This window comes from Hippopotamus amphibius, chromosome 1 (genome assembly GCF_030028045.1).
Source record: "Hippopotamus amphibius kiboko isolate mHipAmp2 chromosome 1, mHipAmp2.hap2, whole genome shotgun sequence".
NCBI lineage: Eukaryota > Metazoa > Chordata > Mammalia > Artiodactyla > Hippopotamidae > Hippopotamus > Hippopotamus amphibius.
In genome coordinates, this window is record NC_080186.1 from 112,469,932 (window position 1) to 112,495,237 (window position 25,306).

Sequence of the window (25,306 nt, forward strand, 5' to 3'; positions counted from 1 at the left end):
CTTTATTCAAGTATCACATTGCCTTAGGGTATGGTCCAAGAGAATTAGTAATTTGTACTTTTCTAGAAGCAGTGGAAAGTGCAATATTAGTCTGCCAATTCTGTTTTATTTAGCTTGCCTCATGGAAGTTTTCTCACTCTGGCCACAGCCCCAAACAAAAAAGTTCTTATTTTTGGAGTGTGAAAATCAAATATCCCTGTGTGAGCCCTGCTACATGGTATCAGCCCTTTGTGTAACCCCCTGCAAAGAGAATCCTGTCAGGGAAGATGTATAGGCTGTGGTTATAGTCCCCTGTGGCTATCCCTTTTCTTTTTAGACCACGGTGTGCAGTGTGAAGAAGCAGCCTGATTTCTCCACTTCAGGCCAATGGGAGGTGGTCACGGAATCTGAAGGGAAAAAGGAGGTGAATGTCTTCGATGGAGTTATGGTTTGCACGGGCCACCACACCAATGCTCACTTGCCCTTGGAAAGCTTCCCTGGTAAGTAGCCTACCAGGAAGGAAGAATCCTGAACCATGCCTGTGACCTGGTCCCTACAGAAGAGGAGGATTGTGGTCTGAGTGACTCCTATCTTCAGATGAAATAAGGCTAATCCTGATTCTGCATATTCTCCTGAAAGATGTTGGGGTAACTTGTATTAGTGCTATTTGGGAGGTAGAGATAACAGTAATTTGGGGGACTAGAGGAAAATTAGAAGGCTCTATATTTAGTTTCATCATGATTACAGTTTTTCTAAGGATAAAAGGTTGATCCGCATTAGGTTGAATGAGGGCTTTTTCTTTTTAAAATTTTATTGGAGTATAGTTGATTTAAAATGTTGTGTTAGTTTCTGCTGTACAGCAAAGTGAATCCGTTATACATACACATATATCCACTCTACTTAGATTCTTTTCACATATATGTCATCTTCAGAGTATTGAGAAGAGGTCCCTGTGCTGTACAGTAGGTACTTATTAGTTATCTATTTTACATATAGTAGTGTGTATGTGTCAATCCCAGTCTCCCAGTTTATCCCTCCCCCCACCTTTCCCCTGGTAACCATAAGTTTGTTTTCTACATCTGTGACTCTGTTTCTGTTTGTAAATAAGTTCATTTGTACCATTTTTTTAGGTTCCACATATAAGTGATATCATATATTTGTCTTTCTCTGACTTAATTCACTCAGTATGACAATCTCTAGGTCCATCCATGTTGCTGCAAATGACATTATTTCATTCTTTTTTTTCCCCATTCTTCTTTATGGCTGAGTAATATTCCATTGTCTATATGTACCACATCTTCTTTAACCTGAATGAGGGCTTTTCTAGCAATCGAGGAAACAAACAGAAATATTGAGTTTCTAAGGAAGAAAATAAAGCTTAAAGAAAGAGTTTAATTACAGTCTTTGGCCTGAATTTTCATTTTGAGGGGAAAAAAGCACTCCATGTATTGTCTAGAGTATATAAAAACATATATACTCCAGTTGAAATGGAAGTAGGTATTTACAGAAGGTGAAAAGAGGAGTGGGGGATGGGAATAGGTGAAGGGGATTAAGAGATACAAACTGCCAGCTATAAAATAAATGTCACAGGGATGTCATATACAACACAAGGAATATAGTCAAAATACTTTACTATTGTAATAACTTTGTATGTTGCATAATCTATAAAAATATCAAGTTACTATGCTGTACATCAGAAACATATAATAAGTCAACTGCCCTTCAATGAAAAAAAAATAGAGGATGAAAAGGCAAAAGAGAATGGAGGTTTTCTGAAGCAGTTTGGATTTGTGAGCCCACAAGTCCACAGTACTATAACAATACTTGTAATAAGGAAATCACAAGGTTCCACTCTTGAGATTATGGGAAAAGAAAACAGGCAAAAATATTCAGAAAGGCAAGAGTACACCTGAGTAAAAGGAGAACATATGGAGGATATGTGCGTAAACTCTACCCACTGCAAAAAAAATGAGTGATTTAACAAATGATATCAGATAAACCACCACCCAATAATTATTTTCCCTTCTCTTGCAGGAATTGAGAAGTTCAAAGGACAGTACTTCCATAGTCGAGATTATAAGAATCCAGAGTGTTTCACTGGAAAGAGAGTCATCATAATTGGCATTGGGAATTCTGGAGGGGATCTGGCTGTGGAAATCAGCCACACGGCCAAGCAGGTTTGAATTAGTAAAATTATTTACTTTGCTTCATCAAGGAAGCTGCAGGAGGACCCAACAGAGTATATGGATACTTGCACACAGCCCATCAGTGCCAAGGGCAATGCAGGGCTTGGTTTCATTGCCGTAAGTTGGCAACATTATGATTGATGATGTGATGGAGCCAAGGTTACAAGTTAGGTTCCCATTATTCATTTGGCCTCACACTGAGGAATTTGGTCATGACTACAGACTGTGCTCATAATCTCACTCAGCTGTCTCTTCAGAGCACGCCTCTGGCTTTGAAGAAGACCAGGAGATGGCTAGGAGAGCTTGTTAGAATGCAGCAGAGTGCGGATCACCTGTTGGCCAGCAGAAGTGCTATGCTCTTATGTGAACGAAAGTGTACTGGGTCATTGAAAGCTTTTCACTCATAGGATGGTGGGGAGATATTCCTCTTCACTCTTCTTCACTCCCCAAATGGAAAAAAGAAGCAGTCTAATCCTTCTAAAGACAACAAGGATATCAGTATGAAAAGGATCCACATTGTAGCACATGCAAGCAGCTCTCCCCAGCCTTTACAATTAGGTAACAGAGAATGACACTCACTCTAAAGCAATTTCTCTGTCCTCGAGGTTTTCTGGTTTGTTTTGTTTTTTGTATCATAGATTTTGAACTGGGAAGAAAGTATCTTCATTATAAATTCCTAGAAAAAGACATCGATATATTTTGTTATTCGTGTCTTTATTGAATCATAACTTTGTTGGCAATAGGTAAATGCCTGGTTGTTCTTCAGTAACTTTAATTAAGCTGTGCTTCTCCACAAATTGTTTTTAAATTATTTCTAAAAATAGAAGTTTAATGCCACAACTCTGTTAAATGACCTTTACCCACAAACTCCATTCAATAACACCACTTCTCAGGTCTATCTGTCACCACAAAACTGATTTCATATATTACTCTATGATTTAATTCAACAAGCATTTATTAGGAAATAGGTATATAAACAATAAAGGGTAAAAATATGTGTGGGTGATATGATAAAAGAATGTACAAGGTATGTGGTGGGGACCCAAAGCATGAGCTTTCTTTAATATCACTGGCTTGTTAAATGGTCAGTCATAGAGAAGCTGGGTCTTACAAGCACTGAGGAATTGTAAACTGCCAGAGAACAAGGCAGCAAGAGTGGGTAGAGGTAAGGCAGTTGTGTCTGAGAAAGCTTTGTGACATATGTATTACTGTTATTTTTAATTGAAGCTCTAAGCATTTACATTACTCATAACCTATATTTAAAAAGTTACATAGACTGCACACAAAACCATTTGATTCCTAAGGCCACGAATACCCTTTCAACTGTGACACATAAAAGTGCTTAATTATGATAGCACTTAAGGTCACCATCGGTGAGAATATAAGCATGAAGTACATGATTATCCCTCTGTAGACAGGTCACCTTTTAACATGAGGGCTTGGACAAAAGACCATAAAACAATATACTTATATAGCTTACAACCCTGGAAACCATCTCCAGAGAGTTTTATAATGTAGAGAAAGTGATGCTTTTGCCAGGTAGTTGAGTACTAAACTTTTATCAGCTCTGAACGTGGACTTTAGCCAGCAGATGGCACAGAAAGACCAGCTCCCTGTTGCTCTACTTGCAACCTTCAGTTTTTCCCTTAAATTATCGATGAAACATTTCTCAAGCAAACGCTTTGGAGTCAATCAGACTCAGGTTAGAAATTCAGCTCTACCACTTAGTAGCTATATGATCTCAGGCAAGTTATTCCTTCTCTCCATGCTTCTCATCCAAAAATTGGACGTAATACCTACCTCGAGAGGTTGCTGTATTGATCAAATAAAAATATAAAGGACCTAGTACAGTGACTTACAGGTTACAACTCTCAATAAATGGAAGTGATGATCATGATATGCTGGGGACTAAAAGATGTATATGTTATACCTCTTTCCTTGGAGAAAACACATTTGGAAAGACAAAAAAATAAGAATATATAATGTTAAATAACAATATGAGTAAGTTTTTTGTAATAATACAAACAATGTCAAAGGCAAAAGAAAAAAAAGACTGAAGGTTTTGGATTAAATGATGTCCAGTTGCTTTCAGCTTTACTGTTCCATGATTTTAAATGAGTTGGACAGGTGATAAGTACTAGAGAAGTTCAGAAGATGGAGAGAAAATTATCAGCCAGGATGATCAGTGGTGTCTTCATGGAGGAGGGGGACTTGATCTGGATCTTAAAAATGAATAGGCTTTGGAAAATTAAGGAGATAAGGGGCTTTTCAGGGAGGCATAATGACATTAAAGAGAAATGCAGTGGTGGTTCAGAGCAAAACATAGTCTTGGTCGGTAAATACACCAATTTAAATGTAAACTTAGTGTTTGAGAAGAAAATGGCAAGACATTAAACACACACACACACACACACACACACACACACACACACACAGAGAGAGAGAGAGAGAGAGAGTCAGGGAATAAAAAGCCAGACTAATGAGTTTGATCTTCATCTTGAAGAAGATGGTTCCCATTTCTTCAGAGAATGGCAAAAGCAAACACTGTTTTCCCATGCCTCAGGTTTTCCTCAGCACCAGAAGAGGGACTTGGATCTTCAATCGTGTGGGAGACTATGGATATCCTTTTGATGTGTTGTTCTCGTCTCGATTTAAATATTTTATGAAGAAGATTTTGGGTCAATCATTAGCAAACATAAATTTGGAAAAAAAGATAAGCCAAAGGTTTGATCATGAAATGTTTGGCCTGAAGCCTAAACACAGGTATGTCCCCAGGCTGGGAGTTGGGCGGTAATGGCCAAGGCAAAGAATAAGGACTGTTCACACAGACTAATAGTAGAGCTGCCTCTGCCTGTACATGAAGCAAATCCACAGAATCTGAGATCAGATTTCTACCTTGCCCCCACAGAAGTCGAAGAACTAATGGTCTGTACTCTTCAGTCAATAATTCTCCTTGGCATTAGGCATTTTATCATTCCCTGAGGTACCAGTTCTTTTACATGATGCCCACCAGCAACAACAAAATGGTAGTAGAAGGCAGTGCATCATTCATTCATTCATTCATCCAACAAACAGCTGAGCATCTGTTATGAGCCAAGCATTATACTAGCATGAGAATACTGAGACTAAAGACCTAAGAGTAATAGTAATACTAATAACACCCTACTTTTTTGAGGACTAAATATAAGACAAGCACGGTGCTAAATGATTTACATGCATTATCTCATTTAATCCTCACGATAGCCCCATAAGTTGGTACTATTTTGATATCCAGTTTGCAAATATAAAAATTGACACTTACAGGAACTAATTTGCCCAAGATCACACCAGTAATAAATGACAAACTCGAAAGATGGATATTTCCTTTAATACTCTAACAAGAAGACATACAATAGTATACGATAAAGAAATGCATGGAGTGCTATGAGAATATGAAGGATAGGAGTCCTCACACAGCCAAGAAAGTAGACTGTGATAGCACTTCCAGGGGCTGATTTACATGCTTTTTCCCCCCTCCAACTTTTTTTTTTTAATAAATTTACTTTATTTATTTATTTATTTATTTATTTTATTGGCTGTGTTGGGTCTTTTTGGCTGTGCACGGGCTTTCTTTTTAGTTGCGGTGAGTGGGGGCTACTCTTCGTTGTGGTGTGTGGGCTCCTCATTGCCGTGGCTTCTCTTGTTGCGGAGCACAGGCTCTAGGTGCGTGGGCTTCAGTAGTTGCAGCACATGGGCTCAATAGTTGTGGCTCACGGGCTCTAAAGCGCAGGCTCAATAGTTGTGGCACATGGGTTTAGTTGCTCCTTGGCATGTGGGCTCTTCCTGGAGCAGGGATGGAACCCGTGTCCCCTGCATTGGCAGGTGGATTCTCAACCACTGCGCCACCTAGGAAGCCCTCCCCCTCCAACTTTTAATTTTTTTAATGTTTAGATTTACTTGCTATAAAATAGTAAGTACAATGAATACTCATATACTGTTCACTTAGATTCACCTGTTATTACCAATTTACTATATTTGCTTTGTCTCTTTCTCTCTCTGGAGGTAGAGCCACACATATATAGCAGCCATATATACATACATGTATTCACACATTTTTTTTTTCTGAGCCATTTGAGAGTAAGTTGCAGTCAATAAGAGACATTCCCTTACATTCTTTAGCATATATTACCTAACAAAAAGGGCATTCTTCTACGTAAACATAATATAATCACACTTAGTAAATTTAACATTGATAAAATACCATTAAGTAATATATTACATATTCAGATTTCCCAAATTGTTTCAATAATATTTGTAGCTTTTTTTTTTTTTTTTTTTTTTTTGGCCGTGCCGCATGGTGTAAAGTATGGAGTCCTAACGACTGGACCACCAGGGAATTCCCTGTAGCTTTTATATTTTTACATCCAGGATCCTGTCAGGTATTACACCATTGCATTTAGTTGTCATATCTCTTTAATCTCTCTTAATCTGAAATAATTCTCCATTTTTTTTGACATGGATTTTTGTTTCTTTTAAGAATTGAAGCTATTTTGCAAAAGTCTCTAAATTTGGACTTTCATGGTTGTTCTTCCTCTATTATATTAGGTTAAACAGTTTTGGTGCAAATACTCATAGGTTATATTGTGCCTTCTTGGTGGATCACATTAGGAGCCATCTGGTAGCAATTTATTGCATATTAATAATGTTAAATTTGACCACTTGGATTAGGTGGTATCTACCAGGTTTTCTTCTGTAAAGATATTTCTTCCTTTGAAATTAATCAGTGGGGGTGCTTTGAGACTGTGTTCCCCAACCTTTCAGCCATTTATTTCACCCAATTACAGAAACTATCATCCATAACTTTGGTGGTCACAAAATAAATTGAGGCTTTATGGAATAATAGGAGATAGTCAAACAAATAGGGTAAGGAAGTAGCATTCTAATTATAAATACAAGGTCTTGGAAGAGCATAAAAAAATAGTATGCTCTGAGACCTGCACACACTTTGGTTTGGCTGGACTACAGGCAAAGATGGAAGAGTGACTGACTACATCTCCAGGTTCACTGGGCAGATGTATGAAAACCTCTGTGTGCTCTGCTAAATAAAAAGTTTAGAATGAAGACAAGTCTGGAGCCATTGAAAGATTTTAAGCATGTGAGTAACATAATAATAAATACATTTTGGAACAATCACTCCAAAAATGATGTAGAAGATAGACTGAAGGGGGATGGAGCAGGAGGCCCTAAAGACAACTGTAATGGTTCAGGTGAAACAGAGAATAAGTAAAACTATTCTGGAGATGTTAAGAGGAGAAACAATGGCCTTGGTGACCAGATGTAAGATTCACAATTTTGTGTCTTGGGCAACAATGTGGATGGTGGTACTGTTAGTGAAAAGGAGTAAGTTTGGAAAGATGAAATGATGAGGTTGGAGTGGGAATAGAATCTGTATCTAAAGGTTTGAGTCAAAGAATTACTAAATGCAGCAAACCAGTAATACTGTTTAAACATATCATGTTCCTGAGAAGAGGCCAGCTCTGTCTGAACATGATGGGCCGAGGATTCTGAGAGCCTGTTAACATAGTATCCAAGGATTCAGACTGTTTTTAGAAAGGTCCAAGATTCGGCAAACCTGCCTTTTTTTCTTTTTTTTTTTTGGTCACCTTATCGTATGCTATTTCTAGGCAACACTACTTACCATGCCCAGAGGATCTCAAGGGAGTTCGTAAAAAAAGTTTTGATATAAATCCTAAAATCCTAGACTGCGTGACCTTGGGCAAGCCACTTAACTTCTTTAGCCCTCAGTTTCCTTATCTGCAAAACCTGGATAATGACAACTGTCCTGCCTCCTTCATTGGGTTTGTGTGAGACTCAAATAAGTTAATGTATGTAAAATCAATTTATAACTGTAAATTACTATAAACATGTAATTTATTACATAATTTGGAAAATGATGGTCCGAGTCTAGCTCTTGGGCCTTCGAAACTGAAATGAGACACAACAGAATGCTAATAGTCCACTTCTGCAGACTTCTTGATATATGGATAGAAACTACTAGACTGTGGCCTTGTATCACTGAGAGCATTATTAATCCTTGAGAAACCATACATGTGCTCTTCAAATAAGACCATTCTTCCCTTACGTCTCCAACATCTTCCCTTACATATCTAACATCTTCCCTTTCAATGCCATCCAGGGTCCAATTTCTACTCTGAAAGCCTTATCTTTATTAAGCTGGTATACATGAGACCTTTCCCAAATTTCATGAATAAAAGGAGGCTATTGGCATATTGGTTAACCAACTCAATCAAAGTAGAATTTTACTTACATAGTAATGATCTCTCTCTCTCATGATCTCTCTTCGTTTCTCCTTCTTTATCATCATTCACAGAGTTTTGAGTCAGCATCCAACAGTAAATGATGATCTACCAAATCGTATAATTTCTGGCTTGGTGAAGGTGAAAGCGAATGTGAAGGAATTCACAGAGACAGCGGCCATATTTGAGGATGGCTCCAGGGAAGATGACATTGATGCTGTCATCTTTGCTACAGGCTATAGCTTTGCCTTTCCTTTTCTTGAAGATTCTGTCAAAGTAGTCAAAAACAAGATATCCCTGTATAAAAAGGTCTTCCCTCCCGACCTAGAAAAGCCAACTCTTGCAATCATAGGCTTGATCCAGCCCTTGGGTGCCATTATGCCCATTTCAGAGCTCCAAGGACGCTGGGTCACTCAAGTATTTAAAGGTAAGTGACTATGCAAGATGACTACTTACTTACTTAGTGGTGTGTTTAATTATCTTTATGTTCTTGCTTATAAATAGCTGAGACATTATGCACGATTGTAACAGTGCTTGGCACAAAATCAGTGCTCAAAAATTAATTTTTGAGGGAATATAAAGTAGTAATTTATAATCATGGTCATATAGCAGAATCTCCTGGGAAATTTTCCCAAAATAGGCGTGTTGTACCTGGTGGTGTTTACTTAATAAGTCTGGGGTGGGGCTGACATAAGATTGTTGAGAGTATGTTCCCCAGGTGATTCCAATGTGCACTCCAGATTAAAATCCATCTGCTCATCTAGATTTTAAACAACTGACACATATATATTTGTGAAGTAAAAGAATTTAGCCTTCTTTCATTATAGTTAGAGAAAGTCAAATATAGAAGTTCTGTGATTTGATTTCAGCCAAAAATTAAGACCTGGTTAAAGACTAGTTCAGAATGTAGAAGATTCAGCCACTCAAATTCTCACTTTCCTTCCTTTATATTCCCTCTTTCAGAAAGCTTTGGCTAAGAGAATGTGAGAAAAAACCTCGGGGTTTGGGATAGCAGGCTCAATACGAATCAGCAGAATGATGTGGCTTCCAAAAGACTTAACTATATCTGCCATCATTAAAAAAAAACTACAGGACTTCCTAGGTGGCGCAGTGGTTAAGAATCCACCTGCCAATGCCGGGGACACGGGTTCGAGCCCTGCTCTGGGAAGATTCCACATGCCATGGAGCAACTAAGCCCATGCGCCTAAAAAAAGAAAAAAAAAACAACAAAAAAACTATAATGTCCTGGAATTCACAGCTGTTCTTCTCTGAACTAGTCAGACCACACCCAAAGATATTTTAAAAGTGAAACTGGAGTACATTAAAAGGAGAGAAACAAGAATGGTTAAAGGATTTTAAAATGTGCCATGTAAGGTACAACCAGAGGACCTGAAGAGGTTTGGCCTGGAGAGGATAAGATTTGGGGTGATATGAAATTTCCCTTCAGATAGCTGAAGAGATGCCCCATGGCAGAAGGTTTTATATATTTGCTTAGTATCACTTTAAAGGGTTGAACCAGAACCGAGGAGTGAAACTTTGAGGGTTTGCACAATGTCAGCTTAACATTAAAAACAAATTTTGGCCTGGCCGACATGGAGTAGATTCAAGCCTCAGAATAGGAAGAGGTCCGATGACTTTTAAGGTCCCATCTAACAAAGAAGTTCTTTGAGTCTATGGTTATTATAATAAAATTTGCTAACATTACTAATGTTTAATTAAAACTATTCGAAGTTCTTGTTGAAGTTACAGCTTCTTCTTCCCTAGTGACGATCCTTATGGTTGCAGACAACAAAGAAGCAGTGGTGTTAGAGATCACAGATAAAAAAACTTTCCCAAATTTCCCCAAAGTTCTTTCATTTTTTTTTAAGATTTTTTTTTAAATGTGGACCATTTTTAAAGTTTTTATTGAATTTGTTACAATATTGCCTCTGTTTGATGTTTTGGTTTTTTTTGACTAGGAGGCATGTGGGATCTTAGCTCCCCGACCAGGGGTCGAACCCACACGCCCTGGTATTGGAAGGCAAAGTCTTAACCACTAGACCACCAGGGAAGTTCCTGTGTGCGTGTGTGTGTGTGTTTGGCCACACCGTGGGGCATGTGGGATCATAGTTCCCCACCGAGGGATCAAACCCATGCCCCCTGCATTGGAAGTGTGGAGTCTTAACCACTGGACTGCCAGGGAAGTCCCAAAGTTCTTTCATTTCTTAATTCCTTTTAATTCTATCCAGTAGATCATGTACTCCTTGAACACTGGACCAGCAATCCAATGCAAGTAACCCATTAAGTTGGCTTAATTCCAGTCATATCAAGTGGATCTTTTAATTGGGTCAATTAAATAAAAGGAAAAAGTTGCATTAAAATAGGCCACAGCATCTTAGTATACTTTGAACAACCAAGACTCTTTTCTAGGACCAAGTGAACTATTGAGAGGATTAGGGAAAATGAGTATTTGGAAGATTCTGCATTTTGGCTATGGGACTAGGGGATCTTAGGGGAAATGCACAAAATGCCCAGTTTGCTATGTTAGCAAAGCTAGGTGCTAATTCCTCCAGCTTTCTTCTAACACTTGGAAGGAAGGAATCATCAGAGAATCCCTATAACTTTATCAAACTTCCAAAAGGAACTCTCAGTTTTTTGTTCTACCCATAGCCCTACTGTCTACCTACCAAATTCATGCCTTTCTCATCTCTGAATTCTACCTTCATTGTGCCAATTTTAAGACCTTAGAATCAGCTGGTTTCTCCCATTTTTTCATACCTGCCCAACTCAGCCTGTCCTTTTCCATGCCCTGTCCTTTCCCTACTGAGCCCCATTTCGCTTCTTCCTTTGTTCTCTAGAATTACTATTCTCTTGTCAAGAAAATATTCCACTCTTTTCTGGAACACTGAACCCACTTGCTTGCCTTGACCAAAATCTAGTTTTCTGTTATCTTTGTCTCTTTCGTAGCCCTCTTAAGAGCACTTGCAAGTGTTCCACTTTCATTTAGTAACTTTCTTCCCTTGAAAACTGTATGAAATGATATCAGTTCTCTGGATCACAAGGAGGCATTATGTCACAGCATGGCATTAAAGTTCCTCGATGAATTGGATACAGGCTGCTTTTTCAGGCCCATCTTTCACTAGTGTTTATCATACATCCTATAATCCTCTAGATGCACTGAATGGCTTACCCACTAAGCAGCAAACAAAGCAGGTACTCTTGTATCTTATGCCTCTGCTTCTGCTGTTCTCTCTGCCTGGTATGCCTTCCCTGTACCCTTATTTATGTAGAAAAAGCCTGTTTATTTCCTCCCTCCCTTAGTAGCATATTGAAAGCTCTTTAAATAAAAGAATCATGTTTATTTGCCTTTGTCTTCCACAACTAGACCAGTGCCTAGCACATGGGAGGCAGCTGAAAAATCTCTATTCAATGAATGCAAGTTTAGTTTCGGAGGTTTTCTGGACTCTACAGTAGAAAATTCTTTTCTGAGGATTTCAGCTTATGAACTACTTTCTCAGTTTCCAGTCATGGGAAAAGGCTGGACTGGACTGGAAGAGCAGAACAGCAGCCACACCTCCTTTCTCTTGCAACATTATTTTTACATTAAATGTGCAGGGACTAGTCAGGATTACATAAATATAACCTGCCTTAGGCCTGAGAGCAGACTGAAAGACTTAGTTCCACAGAGTTATAATTCAGGCTCACCCCTTTTGAATCTTGTCTTGGAACTCTTAGGAAATCTCTGAACTTCAGTTCTTCACTGTTCTTCAACATTCTTCACCTAACATTTACTGGCCTCTTAGTATATGCCAGACCCTCTGCTAGGTGCTGGACATACAAAGGTGACCAAACAGAAAATTCCTATCTTTATGGAACTCAGAGTCAAGCAAGGAAGACAGACAAGTAAACAGACATTTAATGTGTTCATTCGTTCAACAGCTGTTTATTATACCCTAAACAAGTGTCCAAGAACAATGTAGAGGAGCTGGCTATGGGGCCAGTAAGGAACAAGTACCCAATTCTCCCTACAACTGCAAAAAAGTAAGAGTTTTACAGTTTACAACTGTAAAAAAGTAAGAGTTTACCAAAAGGACAAGGGCATCTTGACTGTAACAGAGAAGAGAACAATCAGTAATATTTATGCAGAGTTAGAGAAAACGACAAAATAAACCAAGTCCTGCGAACTACAAGGAGTTAAGAATTCTGGAAAGTAAAGTGTTATAGGAATTAAAGAAAATGAAGCTGAAGATATTTATAGAGGCAAAACCAAGAAAAATCTTTAGGGGCCATGCAAGAAGTTTACATTCAATGTAGGCAACAGGGAACAATTGTAGGATTAACTGGGCGAGGGAGAGTCAAATCAGGTTTGTAATTCAGAAGATGTGTTAGAGGGGAGTGAAATGGGACATAGGTCAGTTTTGAGCCTGTGGCAAAAGTCCAAGAAAGACATAATGAGGGCTTTAAACTAAAGTAAACGAATATGAGGAAACAAATTTGAATGAAATTTCATTGGTGAATTTAAAAGGATTTGGATAGAATGTATATTAGAGATGAAAGTGAGAAAGGAATCTGTTCAGGTGCTATGGCCAGTGATTGAAACAGGTAATATAAGAGGGGAAATGAGATAGGAAGGAGGGAGATACATGTGGTAAAAATGACATGTGCTTGAACAAGGAAACACTGCAAGAACAGTATCAATGAGTTAAGAAAGAACTGCACCACTGGATACTGTACACCTTTTTATATATTCCTATCTATCTACCTATCTAATTTACAGTGATTTTTTTGTTTGGTTGGGTTTTTTGTTTTTTGTTTTTTGGATGAATTGGCTGCCTCTCACAGGCAAGAAATGACCTCCTCTTTCATAATGTTTCTAGTTAAGAGAAGTAATAGTTATGGTTGTAGTATGAGAAATAATTTGGAAATCAACTCTCAAACTGTGTTTCATGGGCATCTTAAGACCTGCAATTAACCTCAAATGAAGCATTTCAGTGTTTCCTCATTGACCTATGAACACACATAGTAATTCCCAAGGCTAAAATGAAAAGAACACGTGGCAAAACACAGAAGCCTATTTCTTGAGTGATGAATTTCCAAGTCTCATGTTTTGTGGGAAGACATTCAGGAGTCTTTCTGAAACCCTGAAAATGTTAAAGTATGTGGGCCGAGCGATGGGATTCAGAATGTCCTGCTTGAGCAGTGGAGGAGCTGAGGGTGCGGGGCGTGGATACTAATATCACCCTGTTTGGCCCTGAAGGATGGCTGGTTAGCCAAAGACGGGTAAGATTCCTCAGAGGAGGAACAACCTAAGACAGGCACAGCTGCAGAGGGGCCAACAGGGGTGGTGCATAGAGCCTTCCTTATATCACCCTGTTTGGCCCTGGAGGATGACTGGTTAGCCAGAGAGGGGTAAGATTCCTCAAGGGAGGAACAACCTAAGACAGGCACAGTCGCAGAGGGGCCAACAGGGGTGGGGCACAGACCCCTAATATCTGAGAGAGGTCTCCTGCCCCCAGGGCTGTTTTGCTCTCCACGCCCAGCTCAAATCCACACCTGCTCAACTGGGACCCAGGAAGCAAACAAAGATAATTGCCTAAGTCACGTGAGGCCTTTGATTGTTTATGGGTGTAACCTGAGAATGTTAGCGGAAGAACTCAATAAAAGCAACCTGGGATGAGTCAGCAAGGCTCTTGATCCGGGAGGTCTTGAGCCCCCCCCCCCCCCACTTTTCTCTTCAGTCTGTGTCTGTGTTTTCTTCAAGCTTGCGGCACCCATCACTCACCTCGAGTCGCCGAGCTGGTCTCGGCAATGTTTTAAGAGGGACACACCAAGATAGTTACTAGAGTGTGCCCAGAGAAGGGCAGCCAATGTGGCAGAGTATGTGAAACCTGTGATATGGGGAACTAGTACTGTTAAGGCTTTAAGGCTGAAACTTAAAGAAATTATGACAGTTGTTCTCAAGTGGTTCAAAGGCCGTCATTTGTTAATATTAGACTCCTTGGCTCAAGAAGGCAGAGCTAAGTCCACTGGTGTCGGCTGCATGGACGCAGATTCTGGGGTCAATAGAAAGAATAATGTTCCAGCAAGTAGAGCAGCCAAACAATTAAATCATCTCAGAAAGTGATGAGATCCCATCATCAGAGATATTTAAGGAGGAATGAGATAACCATTTTTTTTTATAAATTTATTTATTTATTTAATTTATTGGCTATGTTGGGTCTTTTTGGCTCTGCATGGGCTTTCTTTTTGTTGCGGTGAGTGGGGGCTACTCTTCGTTGTTGTGCGCGGGCTCCTCATTGCTGTGGCTTCTGTTGTTGTGGAGCACGGGCTCTAGGTGCGTAGGCTTCAGTAGTTGCAGCACATGGGCTCAATAGTTGTGGCTCACAGGCTCTAAAGCGCAGGCTCAATAGTTGTGGCGCACGGGCTTAGTTGCTCTGCGGCATGTGGGATCTTCCTGGAGCAGGGATCAAACCCGTGTCCCCTGCATTGGCAGGCAGATTCATAACCACTGCGCCATCTAGGAAGCCCGAGATAACCATTTGAGAGTATTTGTAGAGAGAAGGTTTGTATTAGGTAAGATATATTCCCATTCTAAAATTATACGTTCCAGAATTTTGTGGAGTAACACTTCGGAGTTGGGTGTGGCTAAAGATTTCTACATGGCATAGTGCCTATAAATTCTGGGCATAGCTAATCATTTAAATTGAGAGTTGTCTGTGTCGACTTAAATACTATTCTACCTTTGTCTAGCCGTGTCCTTGGGTGTTAAATTCCTGCTACTGGAACTGTTTAGGCCTTAGTGCTTAAATTTATTTGCTAAGATTGGGTATTATGAGTTGCCTTTGACCTTACCCCTCAATCTTCACCAAATAAAAAGAAGGTAAGGCTTATCTTCCATGGGACTTTGGGCATAAAATAGGATTGAGAGTTTACTTTTACTTCCTTCTTCCTGTGGTATAAAGCCTCTTTGTTATTAAGAGTACAAGTACAGGTGTGTTTCCCATCCTCCCCTCGCCCTTTTACTTTGTACCTAATTTTCCATACAATTTTATCATTTCCTCATGTCCTTATTTCATTTCCCAATTGTAAGACTATGTTGGGGAGGAGTCAGGTATTGATTGGAAAGATCAGGAGAAATATCTTCCAAAGACAAGGCAGAAAAGAGTAAGCTACTGAGGTTAACACGATTGTATTCTGGTGGTGGTAGGGTAAGGTGATCAAGTGAAGCTGTAACCTCCTTGGTACAGAAAACTAGCCTGAATTCTCCGTAGCATGGTGATTATTAATAGGGATTGTTAATAGGATTATTGTTCGTACTGAGGTAATTTTACACTTACAATTTTGATTTTTCTCTTTAGGGATAAAGACATTGCCCTCACAAAATGAAATGATAAAAGAAATAGCTAAGGTTCAAGAGGATATGGCAAAAAGGTAAGAATTCTTCCAGGAATGTATGTGGTTAATTTTTCCCACTTAGTTCTTAATAAGAGCAATGCTGTACTTTACTGTATTTATTTTCCTCGTGTTCATTTAAGGATTTAGATTATATTTTGAAGGAAAGGGAAATAAAAGTTTGTGACAATAGAATAGAGAAGTACCACCAAGTGGTTTGAATATGGATGGGAAAGGAGAGAAAAGCTTAAGAAAATTCTATATTTAAGACCTAAAAGAAAAGTCAGTTAGGAAAAAGCACATGGAGAGAAAACCAGGCATATTATTTTGGCAAGGATTACTTGAAGGGCTATTAAAGCTGCCAGAGAAAGGAAGGACAGCGCTGAATTAATGAGAGGTAGATGTGGTTAAATCACAAATCTGCAGGTAGATTTACGAATCTGCAGAGGCCACTTTGCTGGCTGTCATGTGACAGCGTACTCAGGTCACAGTGGCTTTTGGTATGAATAATCTATAAGATCTGGGAAGGTGGTACCATCACCCAGCTGCTTAGTGCTTGGGTGGACACAGTTATTCAGCAATCTGAATGTCAAAACTTCAGCTTATTCACTGGGTGATTTTTATTTGAACAGAGTTGATGTTGATGAAGTTCCTAAATTTTTTGGGAAAAGTTAGAGGCACAATCATCCCATGCCCAAAGACGTGGTTTTCTTCGGTCGATGATACCAGCATAACTCTCCCTTTTGGAAGGAGGAAAAAGAAAGTTTTTATCTAACTCTGATACCCTTTCTAGGTGCTCTCCTATTTTCCTCCTTCCTTTCACTGCCAAATTTCTACAATATATATTCTACATTATATGCTCTAAATTGGCACCCTTTTCTCCCTCCATTGTAACTTCCATCCTTACTCTTGCAGCTGCTCTCTTAAAGGTCATCATGACCAACTTAATTTTCTTTCTCTCACTACTGACTGGCACCTTTAAACGCTTCTTCCTTCTTGGAGTGCTTTCTTTCCTTGCTTTTCTGGCACAAAATTATCCCATTTCAACTTTCCTCCTCTCTTTCCTTTGACTTATTTTTGTCTAGTCACCTTCCAACTGTGAGCAGTTCCCACGGATAAAATTTAACCTTTATTGAGGGTCAACTCTGTACAAACACTAAGTGTTTTGCATGCATGAATTTATTTAATTCTCGAAACAACCATACAGGGCAGGTACTAGTGAATATCTTTGTTAAATCTTCCTGAATACTACAGCTCTTGACCCACTACTATAGTATAAATACATTCCTATAAACCCGTGAACCAACATAATGTCCATAAAGGCAAGCTCTCAAATTCTTTCCTGTCTTACCTTCTGCTCTTCTAAACTTTAGTCCCATTTCAGTAAATTCCTTTGACCATCTATCAGTTCCTCGGGAATTCCATCTCACCAGTTCTACCTGAAGTTTATTTTCTATCATTTCTTCCTGTCCTTTTTAGATTCCTCTAGTAAACCCCTCTAATCTCAATTAGCTTGATTTGACTTTTCTCTTATTTCTTTTCTGTCCCAATGTTCTTTCTTTTATTTTCATTGTAGAAAGTAAACGAGAAAGTCACCAGTTAGCTCTTTAAATCCCACTCCTTCCATGCAGGTATTATATACTGTTACCACATTTTCCCTCTAAAAAGCCCTCTTCACTCTTCAAATCTGCACTTGGTATAATTGTTCCATCTGGCTCCATTTGGAGGATCTTGTGGGATAAGTCATCCTCCCCCTCCTTTCAGGATTCCAAATTAACATTGGCCCTGGGAAGTGTCCTGCTCTTTGGACTCCACCACCACTGCCCTCATGAAACAACTGAGGATCCCAAACTTGAGAATTTTTGTGGTGGGTTCTCTCTTTTTGATAGTATCAGAGTCTCCTGTATCTGGATCCTCTGTGCTTGCCTCCTTATATCCAGCCTTGTTCTCCACAATATGCTTCCTCTACTGTAGGTAGTGCCCACAGATATTCTGTGCTCACGTTCTATACTCATGGCCGCTTTCTTCCTTCACTCTGCTGGTCCCCTGACTTGTAATACTCTCCCTTTTATTCTCAACTTACCTGTTTCTTCCACATCTTTCAAGATTTATCATAGCTCTATTTTAACTACTCTCTTCTATATTTCTATTAAGCAGTCCAAAACCATATGATTTACCAAAAGTCTTACATTCCTCTCTGTTTCATGTGTATCTACGAGGGTGAGTCAAAAATTATCCGCACTCTGGCTGTAGAATTTCTTATCTGCTTCAGCAGATAATAAGGTCCTTAAGGACAGAGATAGTGTCTTTTTTTTTCCCTTCTCCTAGCCCATATTGAGCCAAGAGCAGATATTCAGAAAGCATTGATTGATTGACTGAATTGTTAATAGGCCATGGTTTCTGTCTTCTCTGCCTCAGGTATGTGGAAAGCCAACGCCACACCATTCAGGGAGACTATATAGATACCATGGATGAGCTTGCTGATCTGGTGGGCGTCAGGCCCAATCTGCTGTCCCTGGCCTTCACTGACCCCAAGCTGGCATTACAGTTATTTTGGGGACCCTGTACTCCAGTCCAGTATCGGTTACAAGGCCCTGGAAAGTGGGATGGAGCTCGAAAAGCTATCCTCACCACAGAAGATCGTATCAGGAAGCCACTAATGACAAGAGTACCTGAAAGCGATAATTCCATGACTTCAGCAGTAACAATGGCCAGATTTATGCTGGCTGTTGCTTTCTTTGCTGTAATTATGACTTATTTTTAGCTCTTCCATTGTCATTGTCCCAGTGTTCTTTGAAAGCTGGATCTAGAGATGCCTTCAGAACCTGACAAGATTGAACAATTCTTAGCTTCACATTGCCCTGAAATCTTTTATTTCTCTTTCCAAAGCATTAATCCTTTTTCTTCTTTTCCCTACAGTGGAAATCCCAGCTTTTCATTTGTCTTGACTTACCTCCCTTACTCTTAAGACCCATCACTTTTTCCTTCCTGTAATTCCTGGGCTGTGAACTCAGATACTCTTTTAGTCATCTTTGTTTGATCTTAGCAGAATTCCTGACATGGGGTAGGTGCTTAATAAATGTTTGCTGTCATTTATCAAATATTATGGTGGGGAGCATAAGCCAATATCTACATAAGAAATGGGTGATTCCATGTAACTGTGCCTCTGACAGGATTTGGTTTTCTACTAGAAGTTTAATCTTACCTTTCTTTTCAATATTATAACTAAATGTATTTTTCCTGAGAGAGACGAGAAATAATGGTCTTACAACAGTTGTATACATCTAAGATAAGATATATAGATACTTAGACATTTTGTTACACTTTCTGTTCACTAATGTATCTGATACCTGGTCAGTTTTACTCTTTTCCTCTAAGCAACACATCTCTATTTTCTCAGTGGAGAAACCACCTTCAGCTTTCTAGGCTCATGGATCATTCTGACAATCTAGCAGCTGCCAACAGATTCAACCTGGCTGGAAAAATTGGGATTTTAAATGAGCTGTGCAGTCTTTTCTGATCTTAGTTCCCATATTAGGATACAACAAGACTTTATCTTAGGAGCCATGATAAGTAGCCATCACCTGCTGTGGTGGCCTACAAATGGGATTGGGTTCCATGCCCCACCCCCCCTCCCCGGCCACTGTCTCCCCTCCACACTCTGCCACACAGAGAGTCTAAGTAATAAGTATTCGAAGAGGTCAGTTATGTAGTAAATTAGGATTGATGATACCTAAATATAGAGGGTATTTTGCTTATAACAGTTCTTATGTCAGACATCATAGTTATGAAAAACGAAGCAAATGAAATGAAAACCAGGGACTCCAGTTTACATGTAAGTGCTGCTGTTTATTCTGCTTTCTCATCTGTAGAAGTTTTGCTCTGTTCTTGTCTTTCCGAGAAGTTAACTAAATGTTAGTTGTTGGGCACACTTAATTCCGTGAAGAAAGGTACTGGATGTAACAGCCAGGTAGGTGTGTGTTCATAAATAAGCTGTGGTGTAATACATTTTGGGATTGCTGCCTATTGTTTAACAAACAATAAATCTGCACAACTGAAAGAACAACATTAGAATTTATTATCTTTCCAATGTAAATAAGAGAACCAGAAATGTGAGAACTACAACTTCCTCCTAATCATATAACTATTTGTACAATTCCCTGCTAGTTCACCTGTGGAAATGCTTTTTGAGAATTAGAAGGTCTTTTTTCTTCCACAATCCTTGAGATACTGGGGATTTATCCTTTATTAAAATGGACCTAGTATCTTTTTATCTGCAGACTATTCTAGTTCTAAAGTAAATTGAAAGCCTTTCATTTTCATTTCACTCCCTCTTTTAACATATAAATTTGCCTCTTTTAGCAGTAGTTTGTTGAATTAACAGTCCTTTGATAATATAATTCCTGGTTATCAGTAATAAGTACCCCAGTTTCCTCTTTAAATAAAAAGCATGTGATTCTAAGTTCAGTGACTCTCATTTTACTTATAATATGAAAGGTTACAAAAAAAAAATCATTGGTTAAATTCTAAACCAAGCTAAAAGTAAGATGTGAATAAGAAAGTGAACTCAAAACAACTCAAGATACAAAGCCCTAACGTGTATTAATATTCATCAATTTACCACATTTTGCTTTTGTAATTATATTAAAAGGTTATATCATTTTCCCATTATATATAAAAAAAAAAAAAAGCTTTCTTGTAGTGCCAGAAAGGAAGCGCTCAGGAAGTAAACGGATGGGGGTATGTCACAAGGACACAGGTACCAACTGAAAGTTGTCCCAAAGGCCAAAGCTGGAACAATTTGAACAACAACATAAATAATCTAGTATTGAATTATAATACAAAGTATAAAAAATACCCATGAGTCCACACAGATATAAATAAGTGACAGTAATAAGTGGGGTAGAATAGACAAAGCTCCCATACGGAAGAATTTCAAAGAATGTATTGTTTGAACAATACATACTCTGCCCACTCCTTAAGTGTAGTCTGCATAGAGTGACTTCCTTCCAAAGGGGGAAAAATAATTTTACAGTAGCGAAATTTGACAAACTACCTCAGCTGGGTGATCAAGATTAACATCAACTTGGTGTACCCCCCAAAAAATAATAAATAAATAAATAAAATTAAAAAAGATTAACATCAACAGTTAAGTCATGTTGATAGTATGTACTCTTGATATAATGTGATGAGAAGGTTAGTTTACCTCTGTGGTCTTCCTCCTTAAAACCATAATCCAGTCAAACCATGAAAAAAACACCAGACAAACCCAAGGACAGGAATATCTCACAAAATACTTGACCCTCTCAAAACTGTCAAGTTCATCAAAGAAAAAGGAAGATCTGAGAAACTGTCATAGTGCAGAGGAGCCTAAGGAGATCTGACGTCTAAATGTAATGTATCTTGGGTGGGATCTTGAAACATAAAAAGGACATTAAGCAGAAACTGAAGAAGTATTAATAAAGTATGGATTTTGGTTAATAACAACGTACTAATTGGTTTATTGGTTGTGACAAATGTACCATAGTAACGTAAGATGTTAACAATAAAATAAATTCGGTGTGGGTATACAGGAACTCTACTATCTTCTCAAGTTTTTCTTAAATCTAAAACTATTCTAAAATTTAACAATTACTAAAAAGAAAAAGAAATGTATTCTTTTGGTTCAGGATTAGACCCAAAGACATAGTCTAGTGGAATTTTCTCAGAGGAGGGAGGATATTGAATGGTACCTTTTATTTAAACTACTCTCACAGGCTTCCTAGGTGGCGCAGTGGTTAAGAATCTCGATCCCTGCTCCAGGAAGATCCCACATGCCATGGAGCAACTAAGCCCATGTGCCAAACAAACAAACAAAATAAACTACTCTCTTTTCCCTTGATTACAAATTAAGTTGTTCTAATAAAGCATACTATAACTTACTATAGCAATTTTGTTCCTTTGCTGAATAAGTATAGACTACAGTTATAGAGAGGAGAATGTAACATCAAAAAACACATTTTCTTAAAATACTTAGATAAGTTCTTTCTTGTAGCTGAGCACAGTAAGCCAACAGTCTCCACTAGCAAAATGTGTGGTATATTAATAAGTACATTCATGAATGAGATAATTTTACTCAATACTGGATTTGTGCATGATTACTTTTGTCGAGTAATATAACATAATGCTATATAACTATATATTATATAATACTATATAACACATAATACTATATAATAAACATCCTCCAAGCAGCCTACTCGGAATTTCCCAAAGTGCTATGTTTTTCCATGCTTTTACAACATTCTCATGCTGTACCCTCTTGTTATATTTTCCACTTGCCCAAACTATTTCACCTTCAAGAGTCACCATAACTCCAGGATGAAACAGATGACCTATCTTTATGTTCACACTGCACCTGCTATATTGCTCAATTATATGTAGTGACTATAATGTGGTGACTGTCATTGTCACACTATCAATTGTTTCTCTCACCTAGTTCCTCCTTGAACTAGTAAATTCCTTTGAGGAAGATACTTTGTAATTAATCTGTATGTTCCCAGTGCCTAATGTAGTACCTAAAACATAGTAAGACCTCAGTAAGTGAATGATTAATTAATTAAATGAATTCAACATGGGAGATAAAAATATGGATGAGTTTCTAAAGGAATCAATAAAATAGTGAATAATATTTGGTGATTAAGGGGTACTTAACATTTTGAAATGTATGTGGGGCAAGCATGTTCTTTCAAAAAATATTCTGGGATAGATCACTGATCTGAATCAGTATGTCATGTCTAATATCTGTTTGGTTTGAAACACAAGTGACATGTTCTACCTATAACTTATTTCCTCAAACACAGGACTTAAAAAGTCAATTATCTTAGTGCAGGAAAGAAGGTGCGGTGCGTGTCTTCCTTGATCCTCCTTGCTGTCTTGATCCTCAGTGCTGTTTCTCCCTGCTTTCTCAAATTCCCCAGCTTCTTTAAAACACCCACTACCTCTCCTGTTTGAAGTTATTTACAGACCTCCTGTTTACTCCTCTTCATTTAGTGAAGATTTCAGCACCAAGCTTTCCACCTCTCTCTCTATATAGCTACTCCTGTAGTTAATTTTTTTCAGCAGTTTTTTTTAACCTCAATTTTTAAATTGATATATAATTGAAATATAACATTATAGTAGTTTCAGGTACACAATATAATGATTTATGTATATATTATGAAATGATCACCACAGGAAGTCTAGTTAACATCTATCACCACAATTAATTTTTTTTCTTGTGATGAGAACTTTAAAGATCTACTCTCTTAGCAACTTTCAAATATACAATATAGTATTGTTAACTATAATCGCCATGTTATACATTATATCCTCAGGACTTATTTATCTTATAACTGGAAGGGTTTACCTTTTGACCCCCTTCACCCATTTTGCCCACCCCCCGCCTCTGCCAACCACCAATCTGTTCTCTGCATCTATGGGTTTAGGTGCTTTGTTTTGTTTTTTAGATTCCACATATAAGTGAGATCATACAACATTTCTCTTTCTCTGTCTTACTTATTTCACTTAGCATAATACCTTCAAGGTCCATCCATATTGTTGCAAAGGCAGGATTTCTTTCATTTTTATTGCTGAATAATATACCATTGTGTATATATACCACATGTTTAAAATCTATTTCTCCACTGATGGACACTTAGGTTGTGTCCACGTTTTGGAAACAAAACATGCAGCCCAACTGGTCTAAAATCCACGATCCAACGTTATAATCATACCCTACCGTGCACTCTCAATTCCTTTGCCCTTTCCCCTACACTTGCTTGGCTAAACTTTACTTTTGGTTATTTGCCTGCACTAAAACACTTAAATATGGCAAGAGAAAAATATCAGTATGCTCACGTGAAGTCTTAAATCCATGACCACTAAACCTTGCTTCTTTTTTCTCTAAGAAAATGGAAGCAATCAGAAGACTTTCACATCTTTCCACTCAGTGCCCCAGGTTTATAATGAGGGCTAGTCACATAGGCACTCTCTGCCTGGAACATACCAAAATTCCAGACTCTCAGAAGGAGGGCAGGTAATCAGTGTAAACCACATGGTGATACAGTTTAGGCACAGCAAGCCACTCTTATCAGTCAGGGGGGTAAGAACCCTCCCCAAATCCAAATTCCCAGACACCAGCCATGGGCCAAAGATGCAAGCTGGCCTTCCTAAGGGTAAGCAGCCTCAGGCCTAGAGTTATGCTCCACCTCCTTGAGAGGACAATACATACATAAATTATTGGGGTTCTTCTGTATAGGAGATTGTTTCCTCATATTCTGGTTGGTTTTAAATATTTTATTTTTGGAGATATGGGAAGCACTATTATGGTTCCAAGAGTCAGCAAACTCTTTCCTGCACACTGCCTTTTATTAGGGATCTCCAATACTGGTCTCCATACTCTTGCCTGGCCCAGTGTTTCTCCAAATTTGGTTCTTGAGCCAGAAACATCAGCATCATCTGGAACTTGATAGAAATTCTCAGACCCCACGACAGACTTACTGAAACAGAAGTTCTGGTCACCAGTCATCTGTGTTTTAGTAAGCCCTCCTGATGCATGGTAAAGTTTGAGAACCACTGATTTAGCCAAAAGGTGAGGAAGACCTGTACCTGCTCTTTCTGTCAGACCTCGAACTGATCCTGAGGTCTCCACTATCTGCCAGAACCAACAGTTGTTGACTTATGAAAATTGGGTTGGGATGAGAGTGGTATGGAGCTGTGGTGTATTAACTAGCATCTTCCCTCCCTTGAGGATTTTAAATAAACTTATTTTAAAGCTCTCTTCAGTGCATTCTTTTTCTCTATTTCTTTGGGTGCAAATGCTCTCATTTGAAAAGTCTTCTGACTAAAGATCATGACACTAGGATTCCTCATGTTTTTATTATTTGGATTACTTTAGTAATTTTTAAAACTTTTTATTTTGAACTGATGTCATTCTTTCAGAAAAGGTGCAAAAATAACACAAAGACTTCTTGTATAACCTTTACCTACCTTCCCTAAAGATAAGACTTCACAAAACATTAAAACAATTATCAAAACAAAGAAATTAACACTGATACAAAACTGTTAATTAAACCACTCATTCAACTTTCACCACTTTTCCCACTAATTTCCCTTTTTTTGTTCCAGGATCCTATATTGCATTTAGTTGCTATGTATCCTTAATCTCCTCTAAACTTTGTCAGTTCTTCAGTGTTTTGCTGTCTTTCAGGACCTTGACAATTTAAAAATAACTAAGTTCCATAATTTATTCTGATTTATTTACTTTATACCTAATGTCATTTTCTATCATAGGATCCCACTTAGGACATCCCATTACTCCTTATCGTTAGGCTGCTTTAGACTGTGACAGTTTCTTACATTTTCCTTGTTTTTGATGATCTTGACAGTTTTAAGGAGCACTCATTAAGTATTTTGTAGACTATCTCTTAATTTGTGATTGTCTGATATTCCTTC

General features: G+C 38.4%; 1 protein-coding gene across 6 annotated transcripts in view; it reads left to right on the forward strand.

Moving 5' to 3' along the window:
* FMO5 (flavin containing dimethylaniline monoxygenase 5) overlaps positions 1–19,898 on the forward strand; it is a 33,069-nt gene extending 13,171 nt beyond the window's left edge. For all 6 annotated transcript variants that reach the window (XM_057721586.1, XM_057721575.1, XM_057721544.1 and 3 more), the window contains exons 4-9: positions 317–479; positions 2,014–2,156; positions 4,729–4,928; positions 8,536–8,888; positions 15,799–15,871; positions 18,251–19,898. In XM_057721586.1, the coding sequence (XP_057577569.1) occupies positions 317–479; positions 2,014–2,156; positions 4,729–4,928; positions 8,536–8,888; positions 15,799–15,871; positions 18,251–18,596 (1,278 nt within the window). In that variant the 3' untranslated portion in view covers positions 18,597–19,898. The remainder of the gene's footprint in view (positions 1–316; positions 480–2,013; positions 2,157–4,728; positions 4,929–8,535; positions 8,889–15,798; positions 15,872–18,250) is intronic.
* Positions 19,899–25,306: the final 5,408 nt, after the last annotated feature.